General features: G+C 41.9%; 1 protein-coding gene across 12 annotated transcripts in view; it reads right to left on the reverse strand.

The window, feature by feature from the left end:
- KANSL1 (KAT8 regulatory NSL complex subunit 1) overlaps positions 1 to 27,613 on the reverse strand; it is a 198,489-nt gene that overhangs the window by 7,138 nt on the left and 163,738 nt on the right. For 10 of the 12 annotated variants that reach the window (XM_030923033.1, XM_030923034.1, XM_030923036.1 and 7 more), the window contains 4 exons: positions 12,080 to 12,251; positions 3,499 to 3,681; positions 2,825 to 3,013; positions 2,010 to 2,158 (listed from right to left, as the gene is read on the reverse strand). In XM_030923033.1, the coding sequence (XP_030778893.1) occupies positions 2,010 to 2,158; positions 2,825 to 3,013; positions 3,499 to 3,681; positions 12,080 to 12,251 (693 nt within the window). The remainder of the gene's footprint in view (positions 1 to 2,009; positions 2,159 to 2,824; positions 3,014 to 3,498; positions 3,682 to 12,079; positions 12,252 to 27,613) is intronic. The other 2 variants (XM_030923044.1, XM_030923042.1) reach the window with 1 other exon arrangement.

The raw sequence follows: 27,613 nt of genomic DNA on the forward strand, positions 1-27,613 counted from the left end.
CTGAACAGGTACAGATTTTTCTTGTCATTCTTCCCTAAACAATACAGCATACTATTTATATAACATTTACACTGCATTAGGTATTATCAATAATCTGGAGACGATTTTAAGTATATGGGATTTAAAGCATATGCATACATTATATGCAAATACTATGCCATTTTATATTAGGGACGTGAGCAACTATAGATTTTGCTATCTATGGGAGGTCCAGAACCAATTTTCTTTTTTTGAGACAGAATCTCACTGCGACGCCCAGGCTTGAGTGTAATGGCTTGATCTCCGCTCACTGGAACCTCCACTTCCCGGTTCAAGTGATTCTCCTGCCTCAGCCTCTACAGTAGCTGGAACTACAGGCACATGCCACCATGCCCAGTTAATTTTTGTATTTTTAGTAGGGATGGGGTTTCACCTTATTGGCCAGAATGGTCTCGAACTCCTGACCTGAAGTGATCCACCCGCCTCAGCCGCCTCCCCAAGTGCTGGGATTATAGGTGTGAGCCATTGCGCCTGGCCTATCTTCTTTTACATAAATCTAGAGTCTTTGAGAGCCTCGGGGGTTAGCATAGGGCTAGACACAAAATTTTTACTCAGTAAATAGTAAAAATTTCAAGTGATCCAGGCCTAATTTAACATTCTCCAGACACAGAAATATTGAAGTGCTCACTAAGTCCTGAATCTCTAACTTCAGATTTTCTATCAGAATTAGTTTAGACTCTCTTTTATAAATACTTTGGTTATCTGAAACTCTTTGCTGCTGGATAACTGAGTATGTGAGGGACACTACACACCTATTTAGATAAAATTTGTGGGTGAGGGGGATAAAGAAAGGGAAAGAGCAAAGAGACCATTTGGAAAAGATTGATTTGTAACAGCAAAGAGAGAACAACGTGAATTCCTACCTGATCACAGGAGCCTAGTGAGTCCATTTTATGAGCTTGGAAGTTTCCTGATCTAGGCTCTGAAGGAACTTCCTAAGTTGCCTCTGCAATACCCTCACCCAGGTTTAGCCTGTGTAGTGTAATGGTAAAAGAGGTGGCTCTACAGTCAGGCTGCTTGAGTTTGAATCACAATTATAACCCTCACAAGCTGCCTTGACAGTTTTCACGCATACAAATTGAAATCCACAGTACCAACCTACATCTCAACAGGCATTGTAACATGTAACACATGTAAATCACTGATCACTGGCATGTACTAAGTGTTCAATAAACATTACAGTTATAGAGTTTTACATTTACCATTACATTATAATTATTATACAAAAAGGACCTTTTGAGTAGGTACAGAGCAGCTACAGGTATATATGTTCAAAGAGGGCACACTTGAGGAATTAAAACATTAGAATGAAATTAAAGGAAATGTCTCTGGAATAGCTGTGCAAACTGCTTCCAAATGGAGTGTGTTATTGTAAAATCTGGTGTGTGCACGCCAAATGTCCTGCCATGGGGGCCTGCTGGATCTGTAATTCTGCTCTGTATACCTAAAAAGCATGGACTCTGCCTTCTCCCTTCCCTTCTCTTCTGGTACCCTCAAGCCTAGTGTTTATTTTCAGTACTTCACCTCCACTCACTCGGAAAGTAAAACCAAGGAAATCAAACACTGCTTCCAATGCCCATGGGAATCTCCCCTCTACCCCTCCTCTCATGTTCACTTCTTGGGCCAACAGGATTAGGGCCATGGAATTGTTGAGTCCTCTGTGAAACTTAGTCCAACAGATCTTGAATAGTCACAGATCACCTTAAGAGTTTGTCCCTGCATCAAGCTTTCTATGGATGGCTCAGCATAAATCCATCTCGACTATGAAAAATTCAAGAAAAACAACAGAAGGTCAAGTACCATGACTTTGACTTAAAAATGGTACAGACATACATACATACATCACGATGAGCTGAGTTCCTATAAATGCCCTGGGCTTTATAACCCACCCTCACACTGTCCTCTGGAGCCACTTGAGTGAGCTGTGACCTGCAGAGGGGGTGTCCGGCCAACCGCACACAGGTACTTACCGATGTGCTGGCTGTAACCTGTGAGTTAGAGCTGGCGGGTGCAGGGGAGTCTGAAGAGGTGGAGAGCTGTCGCACCAAGGGACTGTGTGGAGGATGGTGGGTGGCTGCCAAGTAGCTCGAACTGCTCATGTCTGTGTGATGCTTCAACACTGCAGAAGTCAACAGAAAAGAGAAATACATAGCTATCTTAACCAGCGTTACTTCTTTTTTTTTTTTTTTTTTTTTTTTTCTGAGACGGAGTCTCGCTCTGTCGCCCGGGCTGGAGTGCAGTGGCAGGATCTCAGCTCACTGCAAGCTCCGCCTCCCAGGTTCCTGCCATTCTCCTGTCTCAGCCTCCCGAGTAGCTGGGACTACAGGCGCCCGCTACCTCGCCCGGCTAGTTTTTTTTTTGTATTTTTTAGTAGAGACGGGGTTTCACCGTGTTAGCCAGGATGGTCTCGATCTCCTGACCTCGTGATCCGCCCGTCTCGGCCTCCCAAAGTGCTAGGATTACAGGCTTGAGCCACCGCGCCCGGCCAGCCAGCGTTACTTCTAACACAAGCTTGGAATAGCAGCAATACATACTAAAGGCAAAAATGTTTTCTATGCCTAGAGGATAAAAAGGTGAAGCACACTAGTTGTGGGAAGTAGGGGCAGGGCAGAGGTTGCTGTAGCAGTTAAGAAGTGACCTGCATTTAGAAGCAGTAGCGTCCCTCTACTCTGCCTTCCCAGAAAGTGAAGGACAAAGCTGGGGGCAATTAAGAGAAGCCTAGGCTGCCCCAGAAAGCCCTGAGCAGGTGCAGTTGCAGGTAGAGGTGCCATGGGCCTGGCCCTACCTTCACTTCTCTCAGATGAATGGTCTCGCAATCTCATTTTGCTGTGGTTTGGGTCATGCACGGGTGGCGGTGGGTTGAGCAAGCGCTCTGCTTTTGGCGCTGTCACTCGCTCCACCATGGGCACGGCCCCCACATCGTCTAAGTGCTGCCTGTGGGTCCTGTCAGGCCGGGTTTGGTGATGGGACAGCTCTGAAGAGGGGAACAGAAAAAGAGCTGTGAAATATGTCCTCTCAAATATTTTCTTATTCGAGTTCCAAGCTCTCGAGTTCTCTCTAGGCCAATGTTGTATACCCAGGGCAGCAGGACAGTCCTTCAGGACTGAAGTTTCTAGTAATTTGCAAAATGGCTAGGATAGGCATAGGGAGCCCAGAACCAGAGAAACATGTCACCAGGATACAGAAGACACCTGACCGTAGATGAACCCAATGCTATGCCATTGCTGGCTGTTCACTGAGCATTTTGGGTCTTGCTCCAAGATCCATGGTGTCTAGAATAGCTCCCGAAGTCCATCTGAGAGCATCCAAGACCAGCAGAAGCAGTCACTGTGAGCTGAATTTGTGTCAGTCAACTGCCTCTCCCACCCCCAACATGCATGCAAACTACAAATTTGAGAATATAAAAGGAATGAAAAGTCACTGATACTCTGGGGGACTTCCTGACTCCCTGACACTTACTGGCTGTTGTTAGGAAGGAGCTGACCAATTTGTGCCTGTCCTTACGAGCTGGATCTGGCAGATTGCCCGGCATGGGTGCTCTGTGCTTAAGCGATAACTTTTTGGGAGGTTTGATTTTGTCAAAAGGTTTGTTCTGCCACTGAGATTTCAGCATGCTCTGGAAATGCAGGCTTGTGGGAACATCTGCAAGAAACATAAAATGCTACAGGTTAGTCCAAACACCTGGCCTCTCTAGTGTTCAAGACCTACACTCCACCCTCCTTTTATTTGCCCAGTGGCCTCACACTTGGCAGGGCAAGTGCTGTCATACGGAAGATCCGTTTATGTGAACATTACTGAAGGTCATTCTTCTATTTGCAAGCAGGTCACTTTTGCTTTTTACTTTCAAGTCCCAAGGGGGAAAAAAACAAAACACCTTTTTGTTTTGGTTGATGGAGTGTTTGTTCTTGTGTCCTTGTTTGTTTGAAAACATCCTGTTTCTATTCTAGAGATTTAAAAACATATTTAAGCCTACTTCTTTTCTATCAATATAGAGTTAATCTGGATGCAATTATTCAACAATATTCATTATCTATGTTAAAAGGAACTGTACTGAGTACTCCATCCTCTCTCCAAATAATAACTACATACCATTCTCCTTCCTTCCTCTGCAGCTCCGCCAATTCCCATCACGAGATTCTCAGGGATTTTTAGCTGACTAATGTTCAATATCACAAATCAGCATCTTTTGGACTGAATTTTTTATGCTGTTTCTTACCTTTCCATTTTCTTAGATTTTTTCCAAGAATATATCCTTGAGTAATTCCTTTAGGAAAAGAATTTCTAGATTTAAACCATTTTCCTCTCAAACATTTAAAGCTATTCTTCCATGTATTCTAATATCCAGTGCTGTATTTAAGAGGGAATCGGTTTCTTTCTTACTTGTAAGGTGGTCTGGTTTTTGCCTTTTAAGCTTTTGCAAAAAACAACAACAAAAAAACTTGTGGTATTACACTGACTCTACAGATCAATTTCGGGAGAACTTCCATCTGTTCCGCCACCAACACTGAATCTTTCAATCTACTACTGAGGTGGCATCTCTCTCTCCATTTATTTAGGTTTGTCTTGATTTTCTCTTGGCAGTGTTTAGTTATTTTTGACATACCACTCTTAAATACAATTTGTTAAGTTTATTCCTAAGAATGTTTTCTGATAGGCAGAAGTTGGAAGAGTTTGCAGGGTTCTGAAGACGACAGGAAGATGAGGCAAAGTTCAGAACTTCTTAAGAGACTTGTTAAATAGTTTTGACCAAAATACTGATAGAAATATGGACAGCGAAGGCCAGGCTGACAAAGTCTCAGATGGAAATGATTAAAGATAGTACCTTTTAAAATTTCGATTTCCAGTTCTTCATTACTAGCATATAGAAACACCATACACTGCTATATAATGACCTTGTAGCCTGTGAAACTACTTCGTTATAGGTTTTTTCTTGTTTATTCAGTAGGATTTTCTATAGACATAAGTACGTCATCTACAAATGGAGACTGTTTTACCTTTTCTTTCCAATCTATATTCCTTTGTTTACTTCTTGCGTATTACTCTGACTGGAACCTCTGGTGCTGATGTATAACTTTTAGATTTTCCTTTTTATGTTTTCAATATTCTGACATTTCACCACGATGGATAGTGGTGTGAGTCTGTTTTTAGGCTTCTACAAAGCTTTCCAGGGATATTTAAATCTGAAGGCCAGCACATTTTTCCTCACCTCCCAGTTCCTCCTGGGAATCAGTAACCACCTGGGGCATGCTCAGACGTTCCCGCTAGAGTCCCTATCCACTGCTACAGAACAGAATGAAACACCACTACTTGAAGGAAGAAGGCTCTGGTGGCGTAAGAGGACAGGAGAGGACAATCTAACTCAGCTATTCCAAAATGAGTCCAAATTTATCACCCAGACAAAATGCCCAGGTCCTATCACTACTTCTGGGTCAAAAATCTCCTTCTAAGCAGCTCCTACCTCACAGCAACTTATTCCTGGCATGCGATTTGGGCTATTTTTCTATTTATTTCTCCACAGTTATCTTGTCTTTATCCATCTTTCAAAAATAAGTACAAACTCCAGTCACTGATAGCATGTCTTCTAGAACTACTAGAAATTTATACTGTTTAATATATTTTCTAAAAGCTTATGGGGTTTTGGCTCCCATAGAGCATAGAGGATATGCTCAATCTGAACTGGGGGTAACAAGGCAGGGAAGAAACGTCTAAATTAGCATTACTGAACCCATTATTATCTGCCAGGCACTGTGTATATCATGTGTGTGCCACTTAATCTTCGTAACAGTTCCATGGGCAAGCACCATTATACTTAAAGATAGGGAACAGATGCAGAAAGGTGCATTAACTATGTCCAAGGTTACACAGTTTAACGAGTAACAACCAACTTTCAAAGTCAGGATTATACAACCCTAAAGCCCATACTCTTATTTTAACAATATACCTTGAGGCTACTTCACTGACCCAGAAGATGGACAGGATTCTGTGGTAAAGTCAATTATTTCTCAAATTACTCCCAACAAACAGACAGTACAAAATATTTTCCAAGTCAGTTCTGCAGAGTAAAAGAAATTTAGCCACTCCTGCCTATGGTAGAGATGATGAATTTCATGACACTGAATGTTAGGCCTTCCAGGACTGGAATAAAAATCTGAGTTGGAAAAAAAAAAAAAACAAAAAAGCTAATATTCTCAGGGATGATTTTTCCCAGAGGGTAAGCAGCCTCAGCTCCATGATTTCTCTAAGAATAGACTGCTGGGCTTTATGACAGTGAAACAAATTAGGAAAACTATTAAAGTTTTAATGAAAAAAAAACATTTGCTAACTATCCAAGTGTAAGGACACAGTCTCTGAGGACAGTGCTGTCTTCTCAAATGTTTCTCATCATCACTCTTTTCCACACTTAAAAACAAACTCAGCTATACCAAATCCTAGGAAATAAAGCATTGTCCAGAAGCACTCAGCCCTGTAGAACAATCTGAAAGCTGGGCTGAGCTGGAATGTATAAAAGAGGCTCAAGAAAGGAGAGGAGGTCACTTCCTGTCCATCCCACAATACCCTTTTGGCAGCAGAAGAGCTACTCCCACTTGGCAACAGCTGTGTATATATGTAATGGGACTCCAAAAGCATAGATTTATAGTGAAAACAGCAATGACTAGAAACAAGTAGGCCTGGATTCAGGTCCTGGTTCTATCTCTGAGTAGAAGGAGAAAGCAACAACAAATCATTCGGCCGGACTTTAGTTCTACCTGTGAAATGAGGTGGTGGGGCTAGATCAGGGCTGGCAACATTCTAGCATTCATTCTCTAACCCTCCGCTCCAAACACAGCTGTCCTTCCTGTTGTACTGGAGACCTCAGATTCTTCCCAAACAATACATTAAATAACTCCAGATAGTTACTATCAATTCATTTAAGTAGGCACAAGAAAGGACATCTACTTGTTACTGCTAGATTATAAGACTGCTATGAGTCTCTCAACTCTAACATGTCGAGTCAATGACTCTTCAACTGGAACTTTACTCCTCAACCCTTCCTCTCAGCTAAATGCTTTTAAGTGCAAGTTGGCACATTGTAGAACTCAAGTCATGGAACACTACCTTGTGCTCTCGAGTTGACGTATTAAAGCAGAATCAAGAGCAATTCTTCTTTAAACCCAGTATAAACAGTTTAAGGAACTCCAGCTGGTAGACTGTGTTAGATGTTTGCTGTGTTGCCTTTTAATTGCTTCCATGTTAAGAGTGAACAGGAACCCAGTTAAATCCCCCAGTCAGTTAAAAAAAAAAAGATCTCTTAGGAATTGCTGGTCGAATTCACATACTAACTAATAAGTAATAATACGTAGGTTTTGTAAAGAGTTAAAAATCTAAAATAGACTGGATACGGGACCTGAAAGTAAGCAAAAAAAGGCATATGAAATGGAAGAGAACCCACCAGAGATCCATTCAGCTACATTCCATACCCATTCTCCTACATCCATTCTCCTACATTCCATATCCACATAGGTAAACTGCTATTTTCAGAGAACAGGGTGCAGATCCTTGTCAGGTAAGTAACAGGAAAATAAGATGAATTACTAATGTCATCCTTAAGTTATTGTTTCCTCAAACAAAATGAAAGATGAGTGAGAAGACTCTGACTTCAGGATGACTAGGGTCTGACATTCCATGATTCACCTGACTGTCTGGCTCCTTACTTTCCACCATTTTCTCAGGCGCACTTTTTCTGGGTGTTTTGTAATGCTCACTTCTTCCTCCTGCTGGGAAGCTGCTGTAGCCTCATATGCAGAGTTTGGCAAGTTCTCTCAAAATACCATAGATCTTCATGGCCAGCAGGTGGTGCTCTTATTAAGCCCCTTTTACAAAGTTAACAAGCTGTTCTCCAAGGTTATATATCCTCTACATTTCCAACTAAGGATTAACTGGACTTGATTACTTGACGCGGTAAAACAAAGCCCCCTTCCTGCTGGAATATTAACAGGTTATTACATCCTAGTCTCTCCACCTTCCACAGCTAGGCGTAGAGTTGGCTGTAACACAGTCCTTCAATTTCTATCACTTACACACACTGAATGAAAGTGGCTGGGGTACAGTCAAGGTGCAAGGCACAACTCCAGGATGAAGAGCAGCAGTTGGTTGTTGTCATTCTAACAAACTACACAAACTGGTTAGGAAACAGCATTAAAACTACTTTTAAAAAAATCTGTGAACAGCTAAGTATCACATTCAAACAATTTCTTGCATTTATGTTTGGTATAAATGTAACCATCCACAGGAATTGAGTCAAAATAATTTTTAATCTTCTTATAAAAAAAAAAAGTGGGAAATCCTGCCACTTTCAAACATCTTCTAGAGAAGAGGTTGTAAAGGGTGGCCCAGTAGTAAAATCTACCACACAAATGTTTGGCCCACAGAGTAGTATGCCAAGCTGCTAGCCTTCACTGTTACTGCTATACAATGATGTACGGGGAATCCCAATACTTCAGGGCGTGTGTTATTTACACAGGATATTATGTGAATGGTACCCTTTGGAGCTGGCTATCTCTGCAACCATGGGAATCTTCTGATTTCCAAATGGATTGCATTCTGAATGTGACAGTTGTCCGGATCAAAGCAGAATTATTCCAACAGGAACAATATTAGATATGGTAATCAGGTCTTCAGGTCAACCAACTGAGGTGTAGTTAATCCACAGGCAAATACAGTAGTCAATAGAGCCTACATGTAAAAAAAAAAAATCTCTCTCTGTCACCATAGTCTCATAAGGAAAATTTAATGATGAACTTTTTCATCCAAACCCCAGGGCCATAGTTAGAAGCTCTTTGTATGTGTGTGAGACATAGACAGAAAAACAAATAGGATTAGATGAAGGGAAATAAAAATCATAAAGACCAGAAAAGGGGGAGTGTTCCCTATCCTTCTTTCCATTCCCCCTCATTGCTGCCTATAGTTGCCTGGAATGATAGTGTGGGAGGTCTAAGGTATGCGGTAGGGCAGCATTCACGTCAGATCTATAGTGTCCTGCAGTCAGCAGGACAGAAAGTGTTCAAAGGAAATGGAACTTCTTAGTAGAGATGCTGAATGATGGAATAGGAGCTGAGAGACACACAGTCTGGATATATTTGAGAGTGGGGGAGATTATTTGCAACTGTATGCGGTAATGCTGTTGACCAAGAAATGACTGTTGTGTTTAGCAGGTGATATCCAATGAGTGCGCTTAAGTGTCAGGGTTTCCTGGTCCTTCAAGTATGAGACTGTACAATTCAACATAGTATTTCAGAGAGTAACCCAACAAATGTTCCTAAGTCTTCCTGGTGGTGCTGTCTGTAGCCAGAATCCTGAAAAGGGTAAAAATCTGACTTCTCTTAATAATCTGTCTGGAAAGGAACTTGAAATATAGCCAAAGGAAAGACAGGCATCAGAAATCTGGGTCTGAACTGTGACGGCATTCAAACTCATCAGCCATTTAGTTTTAGGTAAGCCACAATCTTACCAAGCCTGTTCCTTGAGCACTAAAACTGAAGTAACACCTTACAAAATTTCTGGGCCGGGTATGGTGGCTCATGCCTATAATCCCAGTAATTTAGGAAGCCAAGATGGGTGGATTGCTTGAGCCCAAGAGTTTGAGACTAGCATGGGCAACACAGGGAAACCTCTTCTCTACTAAAAATGCAAAAAATTAGCCAGGCATCACGGTACGCACCTGCAGTCCTAGCTACCCACTGAAGTGGGACCATCACCTGATCCTGGGAGGCCGATGCTGCAATGAGCCAAAATCCATACCACTGCATTCTAGCCTGAATGACGGAGTGAGACCCTGTCCCAAAAAAAAAGCCAGGTGCAGTGGCTCACGCTTGTAATCCCAGCACTTTGGGAGGCTAAGATGGGTGGATCACGAGGTCAGGAGTTCGAGACCCTCCTGGCCAATATGATGAAACCCCGTCTCTACTAAAAGTACAAAAATTAGCTTGGGTGTGGTGGCATGTGCCTGTAGTCCCAGTTACTCAGGAAGCTGAGGCAGGAGAATTGCTTGAACCTGGGAGGTAGAGGTTGCAGTGAGCCGAGATTGCACCATTGCACTCCAGCCTGGGCGACAGAGCGAAACGGTCTCCAAAAAAAAAAAAAAAAGATTTTTGAAAGAAGCAAATGAGACAAATATGAGAAGAGTACTATAAACTGTAAAATGGTATACACATAGTAACTGCAGTTACATGGGCTATATAAATCCAATGTCAAGGGAAGGTAAAAGTCAGTGACTCTGAAATCTGAAACACAGAGGAAAATGTTTTAGTGTTTTCCACTCATTATGTTCAAGTTTATTTATTGTTCCACCAACTGCTGACTATCCATGTGTTCCAAGTTTTCTGTTTCCTTTCTCTTACAAGAAATCACACAGCCGCAGGAATATTACACACCACATCCTTATGACAGTCAGAGGGGGTTTTGGTAACAAAAGCCAAAAATCCTGGTATCCCCTGGATTTAGGTGGCCAGAAATGCAATCATTTGACGAACAGATGCACAACAGGGGATTACAATTATCTAATGTTTGATCAACTGTCAATTAGTTGCAATCGTTTAGTGGCACCCTCTGGTTTGGTAGATCTGTTGCAGTCTTTTCGGAGAATTCTAAGAGAAGACTTGGTTGACAGAACTCCGGAGTTCTCTATCTTCATTTTATTTTTAAAACTCAAAACCTTTTTACTTAATACCTGCGAGATTCTCCTTCAGGTGCTAAGAACTCTTAGAAACGATCTCTTTATTTGTTTTCCCCACCATTCAAAGTTTTTTTTTGTTTGTTTGTTTGTTTTTTTTTTGAGACAGTCTTGCTCTGTCTCCAGGCTGGAGTGCAATGGCGTGATCTCAGCTCACTGCAACCTCCACCTCCAGGTTCAAGCGATTCTCCTCCCGAATAACTGGGATTACAGACACGTGCCACCACGCCCAGCTAATTTTTGTATTTTTAGTAGAGATGGGGTTTCACCATGTTGGCCAGGCTGGTCTCGAACTTCTCACCTTGTGATCTGCCCATCTTGGCCTCCCAAAGTTGGGATTACAAGCGTGAGTTACCGCACCTGGTCTCAAACTCCTGCCCTCAAGTGATCTGCCTGCCTCGGTCTCCCAAAGTGATGGGATTAAAGACGTGGGCCACAACACCCAACCTCAAGATTTTTACCATCTGGGGCAAGACCCATAGTGGGACTCAATATGGCCAAGAGGAATGCTCTTCTTTTGTCAAGTGGGAGAGGTACAGGTATGGGAAGGGAGGTGGGAAAGGAGGGTTGACAGACACAAATTTAACAGGTAGGCAAACTTTCTAAAGACAGTACAAGCTAACAACGAAGATTTGTGCTTATCTACACCCTGCAAAGCTGTCATGTTACCACATAAATGCCAGTATGAAGATATTCTCCTAGAACACTGCTATCCTACTTTATATCATGGCACACACAGACAAAACTTTTTTTTTTTTCTGAGATGGAGTCTTGCTGTTATCCAGGCTGGAGTGCAATGGTGCAATCTTGGCTCACTGCAACCCCTGCCTCCCAGGTTCAAGCAATTCTCCTACCTTAGCCTCCCAAGTAGCTGGGATTACAGGCAGGCACAACCACGACTGGCTAATTTTTCGTATTTAGTACAGACTAGCCTACAACTCCTGACCTCAGGTGATCCACCCGCCTCAGCCTCCCAAAGTGCCGGGATTACAGGCGTAAGCCACCACGCCTGGCCTGGACAAGACATTTTTAAAGATATACTAAGCGTATTCTGGACCAGATGACTGTGGCTAGAGGCAACTGAGCTCAGATCTCTCCTAGCTACTTGAAGAGTTACAAGGAAATCTCATATTAAGTTGCAATCTTTTAGTGGCACCTTCTGGTTTGGTGGATCTGTTGCAGCCTTTTTGTAAAATTCTAAGAGAAGACTTGGTTAACGAAAGTTGTACCTTGAAAGTATCTGAGTTGTAACTGGACCTTGGCTGATTTTCTTTCACCTAGAACTCTCTCAAGTCTCTTTTATTAGACTTTCTAGCCTGTGGTCTTTCTTACCATCTGGAAATGCTAGAACAGGGTGAACACAAGAGTCCAACTGGGAAAGGCGTTCCAACAGAGGGGCTTCATAGTGAATTTCAGGAGGCATAGTGTTGATGCTGCCTGAACCACACAATGCACAGGAGGGATTCACATCACAGCCAGGACGGATTGTGCTGTTCCGGTGAACCTGTGAAAAAAGTCAAACAAAACTGACAATTCAGCATCTGATAAAAAGCCAGCTCCCCATTTGTTATTCCAAAGATTGAGAAGACCTTTCTAGATACTTGTATGATACTAAAAGTATGTTTGATTAGTTTGTTAAAATATTTCCATTTGTCTAACACACTGTCCTTCAAAGTGGGTAAGAAAACTTGCTTCCTTTTCATTGATGAAATCTAACTACTTGAAGCTCTAAGTGCTTACCTAGGTATCAAACTTCTGACAGCTTAAAAAGATATTAAAACTTGCTTTTTGAGAACACTTTATAAAATCTGCATGCTTTCACGACCTTCATGGTCTGCTAAGGCGAATAGTTGGCTCCTGATTCCCAGGTGGGACATTACTCGCTTTCTTCAGCAAATTTATCCACCTGGGAGCCTTCAATTACCAACCACACCTCTTCTTTTCTTTTCACACCTCCTCTTCAAAAGACTTTCAGGTGGTCTCAAGCCAGGTGGCAAGCTTCCCTGAAGCTTGTAACTTGTAACTTATTAACTACTCTTTAACCTGGCCTAAAATCCACTGTTACAAAGCTCATACCTAAGTAACGAAGTAACATTTTGTATAGCAAATGCTCACTTTCATAGTCTTCATGTTAGATTAATTCCAAAGGGATAGAAATTATTTCTATTAAACTTCCTTTGTACACATGTGGGCAGAATAATTGATAACCTCTCCACATTAAGTCCAGAGTTAAATATGAACTAATTTAAGTCTTCAAAAGATTGAATTCTGTAAAAAAAACCGAACATCTACAATCTTATGCTTTGAGCAAACTTCAGGTCATGCTGAATGCAGAATCCCTACATTCTAGTGTTAGGATGAACAAGTCTGTCATTTGCCAAAGCCTAACTCATAAAGTCACCTGGACACACAGCCCCGGAAAAAAATACTTGCATGTTGAATGGCACTATAAGAAGGGATCCAAGGAGCAAGCTCAGTAGTAGAACAAAGACAAAAAGCATCAAAACTCTGCTAGCAAAAACTCTTAACATTTACTAGAGGCTCCATTTATTTTCAGCAGAGATATCTCGAAAGCCTTTTATGGATTTGTGTAAGAGAAAAATATATATAAGAACAATGTGGTCTTTATCAACATTCCCCCAACATTCTATTGCAACCATATAGAGAGGTGTCACGCAAATAAGGTCTTTTAAAGGTTAGACTGGGCAAATCACACAGAGGTAGAGACCACTGAAAGAGAGTGATACCAACTAGGCATGCTACTTTTGTATAGATAACATTAACTGGTATTGTTTTGGGGGAAAAAATCCCTGTATCTGTGTAATAAGAGCTGGTTTCCTGGAGAGGATGACATTTTGAGGTAAAGAGAAATAAGTAGGTAGAGATGAAAACGAGATCACACAGTAGGTGAGTGGGAGGATTCAGAAAAATTGGTTAGAATCTAAAAATTATACTGAAACTTTCAATATTCAAAAGAGATTAACTCACTCCAGTAGGTACAGCAAATAAAAAAGAAGAGAGAGACTAGAGATTGACCCATGACGTCAACTAGCTCTCCATATGGGACATTTAACATTCCATTTTATGGCTAGAGTGTATCACTTAAGTCAAAGTCAATACTGGGAGGCCAAGGCAGGTGGATCACTTGAGGTCAGGAGTTTGAGACTAGCCTGGCCAACATGTGTGAAACCTCAACTCTACTGAAAATACAAACATTAGCTGGGCGTGGTGGTGGGAGCCTGTCATCTCAGCTACTCGGGAGGCTGAGGCAGGAGAATCGCTTGAATCTGGGAGGCAGAGGATGCAGTGAGCCGAGATCACACCACTGCACTCCAGAATGAGATTAAATCTCAAAACAACAACAACAACAAAACTCAACAGATGTGGCTCGGCGTGGTGGCTCACAACTGTAATCCCAAAACTTTGAGGTGGGAGACAGAATTGCTTGAAGCCAAGAGTCGGAGACTAGCCTGGCAACACAGTAAGACTCTATCTCTTTAAAAAAAAAAAAAAAAAAAAAAAAAAAAAAAAAACTTAGCCCAGTATGGTATTGCATGCCTTTAGTCCCAGCTACTCAGAAGGCTGAGGGAGAACAATCACTTAAGCCTAGGAGTTCAGGTTATAGTGAGCCACTATAACCACTGCACTGTAGCCCGGGAAAAAGACTAACATCCTGTCTCAAAAAAATAAAAAAAAAACAGGCCAGGCATGGTGGCTCATGCCTGTAATCTCAGCACTTTGGGAGGCCAACGTGGGTGGATAACCTGAGGTCAGGAGTTCAAGACCACCCTGGCCAACATGGTGAAACCCCGTCTCTACTAAAAACACAAAAAACTGGGCGTGGTAGTGGGCACCTGTAAGCCCAGCTACTTGAGAGGCTGAGGCAAGAGAATCGCTTGAATCTGGGAGGCAGAGGTTGCAGTGAGTCAAGACTGCACCACCGCACTCCAGCCTGGGTGACAGGAGCAAAACTCCGACTCCAAAAAAATTTAAAAATTAAAAAAATAGAATAAAGGGTAGAGAATCCTATTTGTAACCTGACAAAAGGGTATGTGTACACATGTAACATACACAGTAATCTCATTTTTTTTTTTTTTTTTTTTTGAGACGGAGTCTCGCTCTGTCACCCAGGCTGGAGTGCAGTGGCCAGATCTCAGCTCACTGCAAGCTCCGCCCCCCGGGTTTACTGAGGCTACTGCCTCAGCCTCCCGAGTAGCTGGGACTACAGGCGCCCGCCACCTCGCCCGGCTAGTTTTTTGTATTTTTTAGTAGAGATGGGGTTTCACCATATTAGCCAGGATGGTCTCGATCTCCTGACCTCGTGATCCCCCCTCCTCGGCCTCCCAAAGTGCTGGGATTACAGGCTTGAGCCACCGCACCCGGCCAATCTCATTTTTTAATTAAAAACTGTAAAGTATTAATAGAACCCGAGGAGTACATAAAAATATATTTAATACTTATTTATTTTTGAGACGGAGTCTCACTTTGTCACCCAAGCTGGAGCGCAGTGGCACGGGTCCGCCTTCCAGGTTCACACCATTCTCCTGCCTCAGCCTCACAGGTCCGCCTTCCAGGTTCACACCATTTTCCTGCCTCAGCCTCCCAAGCAGCTGGGACTACAGGCGCCCACCACCACGCCTAGCTACTTTTTTGTATTTTTTTTTTTTTTTTTTCAGTAGAGACAGGGTTTCACCATTGTTAGCCAGAATGGTCCTGATCTCCTGACCTCATGATCCGCCCACCACGGCCTTCCAAAGTGCTGGGATTATAGGCATGAGCCACTGCACCCAGCCAAAAATATATGTAATACTTATTAAAGTATACCCTTTAGAAAATTTTTGAAAGAAAACTTGAATTCATACCCATGTTGCACAAATCCACACCAAGAATCTATCCCGTAGACAAACTTAAGTGTACACACGCACACATTCTTTCACTGAAACAAGATGCCAAATCATCTGCATGAATTCATTTAAGTTAAAACAGTAAGAACACACACAATATTGTGTATTAAAGTAAGAAAACAAATTTTAGAAAATATCACAACAGGTGGTGTGCACGTGCAGCCCTAGCTATTTGGGAGGCTGAGGCGGCTCACTTGAGCCCAGGAGTGAGGAGCTACAGTGATCATGTCCACTGCACTCCAGCCTGGGAGACAGAATGAATCACTCTCTTAAAAGAAAAAAAACAAGGCTGGGTATGGTGGCTCATGCCTGTAATTCCAGCACTTTGGGAGGCTGAGGTGGGCGAATCACAAGGTCAGGAGTTCGAGACCAGCCTGGCCAATATGGTGAAACCCTGTCTCTAAGACTAAAAATACAAAAATTAGCCAGGCATGGTGAAGGGCACCTGTAGTCCCAGCTACTCAGGGCTAAGGCAGGGGAATCACTTGAACCCGGGAGGCGGCGGTTGCAGTGAGCCGAGATCGCGCCACCGTACTCTAGCCTAGGCGACAGAGTGAGACTCCATCTCAAAAAGAAACAAACAGACAAACACAAAATTAACAACAAATATAAACATATCATGAGCACTAGGGATTTATTCCTGAGTATCAAAATTATTCAGTATTAAGAAATCAAGCAACATCATTTCAGACTTGCACATTTAACTGCTCACTCAACATCTCAGACTTCTGTTTTTTAAAAAATTGTACTAAATCTTTGTAGAGACAGAAGACTCTCACTGTACTGTCCAGGCTGAATCTCAAACTTCTGGCTTCAAGCAATACTCCTAATTTGGCCTCCCAAAATGCTGGGATTTCAGGCCTGGGCCACTGTGCCTAGCCTAGACTCAACAGGCATCTCAGAGTTAACATGTTCAAAACTGAGTCCTGATCTTTCCCTATCTCCTAAGTCCTAAATCCTCAGACTCTCAGACTCATGCTAAACTCCTTTCTTTTTATCACATCTCATATCCAATCACAAAATTCTTTTTTTTTTTTTTTGAGATGGAGTTTTGCTCATCGCCCAGGCTGGAGTGCAATGGCCTGATCTCGGCTCACTGCAACCTCTGCCTCCTGGGTTCGAGAGATTCTTCTGCCTTAGCCTGCTGAGCAGCTGGGATTACAGGCCTGCACCACCACGCCCAGCAAATTTTGTGTATTTTTAGTAGAGGCAGGGTTTCACCATGTTGGCCAGGCTGGTCTCGAACTCCTGACCTTAGGTAATCCACCCACGTTAGCTTCCCAAAGTATTGGGATTACAGGCGTGAGCTACCGTGACCAGCCCCAGTCATGAAATCCTATTGGCAGAATCCAACCACTTCATATCACCTTAACTACACTTAATCTAGTCCCAGTCACTATCTTTTCTCAAATGGGTTTCTTCAAGCCTCCTAATTGATCCTCTGCCTACTGGCTCTTATTTCCAAATCAATCAACACAGTAATCAGCGTAAACCTTGTTTTAAGATCTCAATCATATCATACCAACCTCATAATCTTCCAAATGACTTCTCATCTCATGACGAATAGAAACCAAACTTCTTGCATGGTTCCCACAAGGTCCTATAGCATTTGTCACCTCTATCCCCTCTCTGACTTCACTTCATTTTTTGTTACTCTCCTAGCCAACACCAACAGTTACTCTGATTTCCTTGCTATATTTCTCCAAGATAGCAGGCAACCTTCCACATCATAAGCCTCTGCACTTGGCTCTTCAACCACTAATTCCATGGTCATTCTCTCACATCATGTCTTTTTCTTTAAATGTCAGTCTTCAAAGTAACTTTTGTTTTGTTTTGGTTTGGTTTTTTTTTTTTTGAGACGGAGTCTTGCTCTGTCGCTCAGGCTGGAGTGCAGTGGCGCAGATTTCAGCTCACTGCAAGCTCTGCCTCTCGGGTTCACGCCATTCTCCTGCCTCAGCTTCTCGAGTAGCTGGGACTACAGGTGCCCGCCACAACACCTGGCTAATTTTTTCGTACTTTTAGTAGAGAAGGGGTTTCACTGCGTTAGCCAGGATGGTCTCGATCTCCTGACCTCGTGATCCACCCGCCTCAGCCTCCCAAAGTGCTGGGATTACAGACGTGAGCCACCGCGCCTGGCCCAAAGTAACTTTTATTTAGAAATACAAGTGAAAGGCCAGGCGCGGTGGCTCACGCCTGTATTCCCAGCACTTTGGGAGACTGAGGCAGGTAAATCACCTGAGGTTAGGAGTTCAAGACCAGCCTGACCAACATGGTGAAACCCCGTCTCTACAAAAAATTAGCCAGGTGTGGTGGTGGGCACCTGTAATCCCAGCTACTTGGGAGGCTGAGGCAGAAGAATCTCCTGAACCCAGGAGGCGGAGGTTGCAGTGAGCTGAGATTGCACCAATGCACTCCAGCCTGGACGATAAGAGCAAAACTTGGTCTCAAAAAAAAAAAAAAAAAAAAAGAAAAAAAAAAAATAAAAGAAATACAAGTGAAAAAAGATATTATTGACTGTAACAACAAAAAATGCCCTAGAATAACTTTAACAAGAAATTTCAGCACAAGGTTTAAAGATATTGATATTCTGCAAATTAATGTAGAACCTTAATAGACTTGAGGGGGGAGGGGAGACAAGGCAAAGGGAATTTAAACAAATAATGTAAAAGATACAACTGAAAGAATAAATGTGAGGAACCATTCCCCTCCCACCCCTCACATTTCTGATAAGCAAAAATACAGGGGAGTGATCTGGTCTATTACATGTTTTACAGTTACAGTAATTAAAATAATCTGCCCTTGGTTAAGAAACAGAAAAATTAAATAAAAATAAAAATTGACCAAAATATAGAGTTGTTTAAAGTAATACTTTTAAATCAGTTTTTTTTTTTTTTAAAAGGATATATTACTTTTTCAACAAATGAATCAGGAAAATCAAGAGTAGCTGGGACTACAGGCGCCCGCCACAACGCCCAGCTAATTTTTTTTTGTATTTTTAGTAGAGATGGAGTTTCGCCACGCTGGCAAGGCTGGTCTCAAACTCCTGACCTCAGGTAATCCATCCACCTTGGCCTCCCAAAGTGCTGGAATAACAGGTGTGAGCCACCGTGTCTGGCCCCAAACAGAGATTTAAATATAAAAAACAAATATTATACTCAAATCTAAAAAAAAAAAAAAATTGTGAAGCAATACATAGTGGTTAACAGTATGAGCTATGGAGCCGGACTGCCTGGGTTTGAACCTTGACTCCGCCACTTACTAGCTGTGTGGCCTTAGACAAGTTACTGTGTCTTCATCTTTACTACTAACAGGAGAGTACCTGATAGAGTTGTTTTAAACATAAATAACTCACAACAGTATCTGGCTCTCGACAATCACTTTTATAAAACCGTAAGTATGGCTATTTATATTTAAGGGGAGAACCTGATAGAACATTTACCATCAAAGATCTTGATTTCAAAATTCTAGCTTAACACTGTATAATATGATCATTGATAAGTCACATGACATCCTTAAATTTTCTCACTTGTTAAAAAGGACTGACAATACCAATTTCATGGGATTGTAGGAAAGATCAAATGACTTCGTTAACTAAATTAGTGTACTGCATGATTTCTCAATAGCTGGCACTTCTTTGTTGTGGGGGACTGTCCTGTGCACTGTAGATATCTAGCAGCATCTCTGTCGTCATGGTCCATGTGCCTCCCTACTCCCCCAATTTGTGAAAATCAGTAATTACTACAGACATTGCCAAATGTCTCCTGTGAGAACAAAATCATTGAGAACCATGAGGTTCAAATTACAGTCATCCCTTCTAGAAAAATTCAAAGCACAGGCTCTCATTAAATATTAGTGGTGAGTCACAGTAAACATAAGACTCAGTAAAAAAGGAAAACAAAAAACAAAACAGAAATTAATAGTGAGAACAAAGACTACTGCAGTCAAAGGAAAAGGACTCAAGAACAAGCTTGAAGAGAGCTTCCACTAGCCAAAGATCAGGTAACATTAGCATCATAAAGAAAAGACTACAATGGCTTGAAATACCTCAAATATGTTTCAATCAATGACTCACAGCCCCTTCATGAAAAACTTCAGTGACGGTCCTTAGAGGATGGTAGAAAACTAACGTAATTTTGAAAATTGGTAAATAAAAAACAACAACAAATCATGCTTTCTTCTGTACAAACTGTACCTCAGGGTAAACAAATAGTTGAAAAGGAAAAGTTTACCCTTATAAACATATGCTAGCTAATAAAAGAAAAACAGAAATGATACAAGTAGAACATCACCATTCTTCAACTTCCAATGTAACAATGGGTCCAGGCAATGATTACCAGTGGTTGATAACACAAACAGTTTAGTCATTACATGTCTTCTGATACAAGCATAATAAGGCCACCTTGTGTTTTCTCACAAAACTCAAAACCGGATTTACTCAAGTCTCTACTAGTTTTCAAGAAACACAAGGGACAGAAAAACACCACTGTTTTTCAAATGCACTAAAAATAAGATGGATTAATAAATGGAAGGATGATTGTATGCTAAAATGTTAGTGGCAGAACCTAGGGAGTAGCTACACAGGTGTTCACTGTAAAATTCATTCAACTTCGTATCTGAATAATTTCATAACAAAATTTGGAGAAGAAAACAGTGACACCACAGGACTTCTGCTTCTAGCAGAGTAATAGTGATCAGATTTACCTTTCAGTCATAAACTAGAAAACTGGACAACAGGCAGTATACGACTGAGAAACAAATGGGGTGGTCTCTAAGACTGCCCTGGTTTTCTGCCTGGAAGTACATTGTAGACTGCAGGGCAGGGAGAGGGATCTGAAGCAGAGCACACCGGAAGCAACAGCTTCACTGAACTGAGGAAGCAAATTCTCCCTAGATCAGAATTCAGAGACTAAGGAAACTGAAAATTGCAAGGCAGAATTCTTGAGAGGAGGAAGCTTTACAGAAAGAGCCCCAGAAATCTTCATTAGATCCCCAAGTGTTTGCTAAATATTAAAAGGTGCACGTATAGGGTGAAACTATCAGGCCAGGCAAGAGCAACTAGGCAGCTGTGAACTGAAATGGTTTCCACAGCTAACACAAGTCTGGGAGGCTTTTAAACCGTGACCAAAGTTGCATAGAGAATTCAAGACAGAAGATCCTGCTTTAGTTGTGGAGTCAAACTACTAAGTCAGCCAGCTCCTCACCTGACCTAACAAATGACAAGGAATTTACTTGCCAGCAAAACAAAGCCTCTTTAAAGGAAGATAGCACAATCCACATGTTACAAGCAGGAAAAATTATTAATTGGATTTTCGGCTTAAAACATAAACAAAACATTGTTAGATATGCCAAGAGTCAAGAAAATAATACTACAGGGATACAATTTTTAAAACAAAGTAGGCTGTGGGAAACTAAGGGATAAATGAAGTTTTCTCAACAAATAAATCACATATTATGGATAGCTTATATCAAACCAACACTCTAACTGGAAAAGCCAGATTTAAAACACACACACACACACACCCTCTCTCTCTCTCTCAAAACGTAAGAAAAATGCTGATATAATGACAATATTGAGAGCCAAGATTCCAGAGAGGAAAAGAACCTGGCCAACATAGCGAAAACCCGTCTCTACTAAAAATACAAAAATTAGCTGGGCATGGTGGCAGTGTCTGTAATCTCAGCTACTGGCTGAGGCAGGAGAATCGTTTGAACCTGGGAGACAGAGGTTTCAGTGAGCCTGCCACTGCACTCCAGCCTGGGCAACAGAGCGAGACTTCATCTTGAAAAAAAAGAAAAAAGAAAAAAACGAGCAGAGCTTTTGGTGGTCTTACAGGGCTGAATGGATAACATTAGAGACTTGAAATGTCAAATTATCAATAAAAAGAGAGGACAGGGAACTAAGCATGACAAGTACTCACTCTCCCAAAGAAAACGCTGAAGCTGTGAATGGTATGAGGCTATGAAGCTAAGTGGAAAGTTTCTGAAAAGGACAGAGATGCTTCTGGCAGTCTTGTTGTTGAGAAGACTAGAATTATCAGGAAATGTTAAGAAGAGGAAAGGAGGCTGGGCTTGGTGGCTGATGCCTGTAATCCTAGCACTTTGGGAGGCCAAGGCGGGCAGATCACCTAAGGTCAGGAGTTCGAAACCAGCCTGGCCAACACGGTGAAACCCCATCTCTACCAAAAATATAAAAATTAGCTGGGCATGGAAGCACGTGCCTGTAGTCCCAGCTACTTGGGAGGCTGAGGCAGGAAGGAGAATCATATGAGCCCGGGAAGCAGACGTCGCAGTGAGCCGAGGTCATGCCACTGCACTCCAGCCTGGGCGACAAAGCAAGGCGAGGCTCCGACTCAAAAAAAAAAAAAAAAGAGAGAGAGAGAGAGAAAAGGAAACTGATCAACACTTGTTCTCAGCTGGAACTAAGAGAAAAACAAACAAACAGTTATTGTTTTGAGCCAAGTCCAGTTCTGTCACCCAGACTGGATGCAGTAACTTGATCTTGGCTCAGTGCAACCTCCACCTCCCAGATTCAAACCATTCTCCTGCCTCAGCCACCTGTGTAGCTGCCAACACAGCTGGCTAATTTTTTTTTTTTTTTGAGATGAAGAGATTGCGCCACTGTACTCCAACCTGGTGACAGCTGGGGCGGGGGGGGGGGGGGGGGGGGGGGGGGGAAGAGGGAGGGAACAAAAAACAAACAACAACAAAAAACAAAAAATCAGCCTGTGCAACACAGTGAGACCTCCATCTCAATAAAATAATAAAATAGATAAAAGACTTGATACATGAAGAAATTCCTGTGTTCCCTTCATTAATACTGTATTGCTATCAATTCTCTTTGAAGGGACTCCCAGGAAATACTCAATTTAATACTTATGAAGGAATTAATACCAAAGTAAAACTCTATTCACCATTTTCTGTTAATCATAGCATATTCGTCCAAAACACTAAAAAAATCCTTTTGGCTCAAGGACAAGTTATAATCATTTGATTTTGCTTTGCATTTGATATTTGTTATTTAACTCATCCACTGTTAACATTTGGAAAGATTTTCATAGGTCTGGCAACTCTATCAAAATCAAGCGTATCCTACAACTGGCTCTTGAAGATCCATCAGAGTGAAGAAACAAAACATGTAAGCTTCTATTTTATCTCAGTCTTTTAAAATTTATTTTGTATGTGTTAAGAGGTAACTATTCTAAGCACAGAGTGATTTGAGTATTCTTTTAGTAGCTTTATGTCCTGAGGTACTACAATTTTCTACATGGCATGCTTGCTCCCTTCCAAATGTCTAACTAGTATTAAAAAGTTGGGCCTCCAAGGTCTATTGCACTCTGTCAAGGAAGAACTTGTCAAATTATTAACTTTTAATACTGACTCATACTAACTCTAGTTCATTAGTCCTCAACCATGGTGTCATGAAACTGGATTTAAATAGGTGGAATCAAAACTAGGAAGCCTAGAATTATATATTAACACCTTTATCTACCCTGATGTCTACAGAAAACCTGGTCATAGCCATAAGAGAATGACCTGTACAAAAATGCCACTCTTCAAGTGTGATACAATGGGAAGAGGAGGAGGACTACTCGGAATTCTACGGAAGCCAGCTTTAAAATTTAGCTCACAGCAATCCCCGTATGATAACGTGGACTACAAAATTCTAAAATGATGCCATAACACTGCCAATTTGTTAGGAAATGCTACTTTTTAAAACATTGAAAAGAAATGCCATTAAGGGCAATAAAAAAATTTCAAGGGTATGTTAGTAATACATGTAGCCATTATTTATTCTACTGGTTATTAGTACAAAAAAACCCAGCCTTTTCAACCATTCATTTCCAAATACTGATGGTTTCTACTGCCAGACTATACACAGGTGAATACAGTAAATTATTAATAAAACTACATTCCTTTCCTTTTTTAAAAACAATACTATTTGTCTTATGGTTTAATTATAAACATAATTTCACTTAACAAATAAAAAGCAACCCTATTTTAAAATTAGCTGTTACCTATTTTAATAACTTTATTGATGTGAAATCTTAGTACGTTTAGGTTAAGTTATAAACACCTACTTCACTTAGGCACTGGGCCAGGAAAAGAACATAATGGCATATATTATAAGAACTTTCTACTGGAGTGCTTCTTCATTTACTTAATTACTAACGTCTACCATACTAGACCCCCAAAGTGATGAAACACACAGTAAATAGCAATATAGGCGATTCAGTAATTACAACTAGTAATTCCGTCATTTTATAATAAAATTATGATTTAGGAAGTACTCCATGTTCTCGATGAGCCTTACTCTGATACTCACTTGCCAAACCCTAGTGATTATTCCTTAGATACATTTTAAAATATTCCACATTCAGAGTTGTAGAAGCCTTAGACTATTATATCCTCCAGGATTACTACTGTTAGTCTGTCTTTCCACCTCCAGTCTCTTGTGCCAATCCATCCCAAACATATTAGTTACTGATTGGCCGGGCGTGGTGGCTCGTGCCTGTAATCCCAGCACTTTGGGAGGCCGAGGTGGGCAGATCAGCTGAAGTCAGGAGTTCGAGACCAGTCTGGCCAAAGAGACCAGCCTGGCCAACGTGGTGAAACCTTATCTCTACTAAAAATGCAAGTATTAGCCAGGCGTGGTGGCAGATGCCTGTAATCCCAGCTACTCAGGAGGCTGAGGCAGGAAATTCCTTGAACCTGGGAGGCGGAGGCTGCGGTGAGCTGAGATCGTGCCATCGCACTCCAGGCTGAGTGACACAGCAAGACTCCGACTTAAAAAAAAAAAAAAAAAAAAAGTTACAGATTTACCTCCCCCAAAATAGCTTATGACACTTCTCTGTTCAAAACATTAAAACTTATAGACTGAAACCCAAATCAACAGTTTGGGAATTCAAGGCTTCCTATTATTTACTGATAGATCTCATTTCTGTTTATTCCCAACAAGTTTAACTTACTGAACTCTTCGTTTTAGTCATTGATTTTAAGAAGTACAAGTGATACAACGTAGCAGCCCCCCCTCCCCGACCCTTTTTTTTTTTTAAAGATGGAGTCTTGCTCTGTCACCAGGCTGGAATGCTGTGGCAAGATCTCAGCTCACTGCAACCTCTGACTTCTTGGTTCAAGCCATTCTCCTGCCTCGGCCTCTCGAGTAGCTGGGATTACAGGCACGTGCCACCACGCCCAGCTAATTTTTGTATTTTTTTTTTTTTTTTTTTTTTTTTTTTTGAGGCGGAGTCTCGCTCTGTCGCCCAGGCTGGAGTGCAGTGGCCAGATCTCAGCTCACTGCAAGCTCCACCTCCCGGGTTTACGCCATTCTCCTGCCTCAGCCTCCCGAGTAGCTGGGACTACAGGCGCCCACCACCTCGCCCGGCTAGTTTTTGTATTTTTAGTAGAGACGGGGTTTCACCGTGTTAGCCAGGAAGGTCTCGATCTCCTGACCTCGCGATCCGCCCGTCTCAGCCTCCCAAAGTGCTGGGATTACAGGCTTGAGCCACCGCGCCCGGCCTAATTTTTGTATTTTTAGTAGAGATGGGGTTTCATCATGTTGGCCAGGGTGGTCTCGATCTCCCGACTTTGCGATCCGCCCCCCTTGGCCTCCCAAAGTGCTGGGATTACAAGCATGAGCCACCGTGCCTGGCCAGCCTTTTTAAGGGCAAAAGAGTTACTGCACTAAATGTGCATCTCAATTTTAAGATACATTCCAGCCATAATTCAACTAAGCTGACAGCCCTTTAAAAACATAGTAATTGCGCCGGGTGCGGCGGCTCACGCCTGTAATCCCAGCACTTTGGGAGGCCGAGGCGGGCGAATCACCTGAGGTCAGGAGTTTGAGACCAGCCTGGCCAATGTGGTGAAACTCTGTCTCTACTAAAAATACAACAATTAGCCAAGTGTGGTGGTACATGCCTGTCTGTAATCTCAGCTACTCAGGAGGCTGAGGCAGGAGAATTGCTTGAACCTGGGAGGTGGAGGTTGCAGTGAGCCGAGATCATGCCACTGCACTCTAGCCTGAGCAACAGAGGGAGACTCCGCCAAAACACACACACACACACACACACCACAGTAACTGGGCCAGGTGCAGCGGCTCATGCCTGTAATCCAAGCACCTGGGGAGGCCGAGGCGGGTGGATCACTTGAGGTCAGGAGTTCAAGACCAGCCTGGCCAACATGGTGAAACCTCGTCTCTACTAAAAATGCAAAAAATAGCTGGGCATGGTGGTGTATGCCTGTAACCCCAGCTACTACGTAGGATGAGGCAGGAGAATCGCTTGAACCCAGGAGGAGGTTGCAGTGAGCCGAGATCGCGCCACTGCACTCCAGCCTGAGCAACAGAGCAAGACTGCACCTCAAAGAAAAAACAAACAAAAAAAACTGAATGAGTTCCCTCAAGTGTGTTTTATATTTGGTTCTGGAATGCAGTAGAGATCATTTAAGATGTAGGTAAGGAAAAAATATTTATCACTTGTTTTGTGTGTTCTGTACTCACAATAAATGTGAACTGTCATGTAACAGTATTAGAACATAATTTACATGTTAACTTCTTTGCTCTGTCATTAGAAAGTAAGCTCCATGAAGGTAAGGGCTTTGTTTTGCTTACTGATGCAACCTGGCTGCCCTGAATAATACGGTGGGCACTCAAAAATGCTGTTGAAAAAATCTGCCTGGAAAACCGAGCAATTCAAGATGACAGAAGGCAAGATGGTTGCTCATCAGCAAATACCACTGAGGTCATGTTGTGAGCAAGGAGCCATGTGAGACACAGAAAGCAACCTAGTCAGAAGGAATGGTGTGTGTCTCCAACTCTGGCAGAACTCCAGCTTTCTGCTAGATCTAGTACATGGTATATTTCCCAAAGTAAACTAATTTCTCTGTCTTATTTTTCAGGCAGCTTAATTTTGTGTCAGGATGATTCTGTTTTAGAAACTGGCATTGGAACAAAAGGATATTCAGTTTTATGCCTATCCCTTGCCTAAGCTACCTTTTATAAGTACATTCAAAACTACATTTGTTCTTAGGCATCGATCAAAAGAAGGTTTGCTACTTCACATATTAAAAAACGAAATCCAGGAGGCCATCACATACTTCAGAAAATTTTCATACGACTCCTAGATGTCATGCCACAGTGGCTGGTAAACTGCCAAAACAGAGGAAGGGTGCTTTATTTTCATGTGGTGTTTTCTTGTTTTTTTTTTGTTTTTTTTTTTTAATGTAAAAGCATTCTGTGTTAAATTCATCAAGGAATTGACAAAAAGCTACTTTCCTACACTTGACAGTAATATACTGTTTTCTGACATTCCTGTTATCAATTCCTCTGAAAATCGTTTAGACATATACGACTATTAGTAAAAACAAAAATAAAAAAAAAAAACAACTGAGACTGAAACGTCAACACAAAAACCCTGCCAAATCCCTTACTCTTTTCTATTTCTGCTATTTTGATATTTCAAGTAGAGTCCGAGGAATAGACAGGAAGAAATGGTATCGCCTGACAGTCAATTCTAACAATTCTTTCCTTTAAGGAGAACATGGCAAACTTACACAGTACAACTACATACGAGAACCAAACAAGGAAAGTACTGAAAATTCACCACGCAAATACTAATTGTTCAGCAATTCTCATCTCCCTTGTCATGAGCAAATATGTTGCTAGTGGCTTCCTTAAGAAAAATTCCCACTCTGTTCTCTTTTACAGCAACGTTCTTTGAAAGCGTTATCTACAATCGTTCCCTCAATTCCTTCTGTGGCTTTCTCTCCTGAATCCACTCCAACCAAGCTTTCATTCACCCTTCTCCCTCTACCAAAACTGCTCACCAATGTCTGCAACAACCCCGCCCCACTAAATTCAATGGTCTCAATTCTCAGTCTTCATCTTACTGGTCCTGTCTGTAGCAACTGTCACACAATCCAATCCCTCCTCCTCCTCCTCCTCCTCCGAAATGCTTTCTCCACT

This window comes from Rhinopithecus roxellana, chromosome 19, assembly GCF_007565055.1.
Source record: "Rhinopithecus roxellana isolate Shanxi Qingling chromosome 19, ASM756505v1, whole genome shotgun sequence".
Taxonomy (NCBI): domain Eukaryota; kingdom Metazoa; phylum Chordata; class Mammalia; order Primates; family Cercopithecidae; genus Rhinopithecus; species Rhinopithecus roxellana.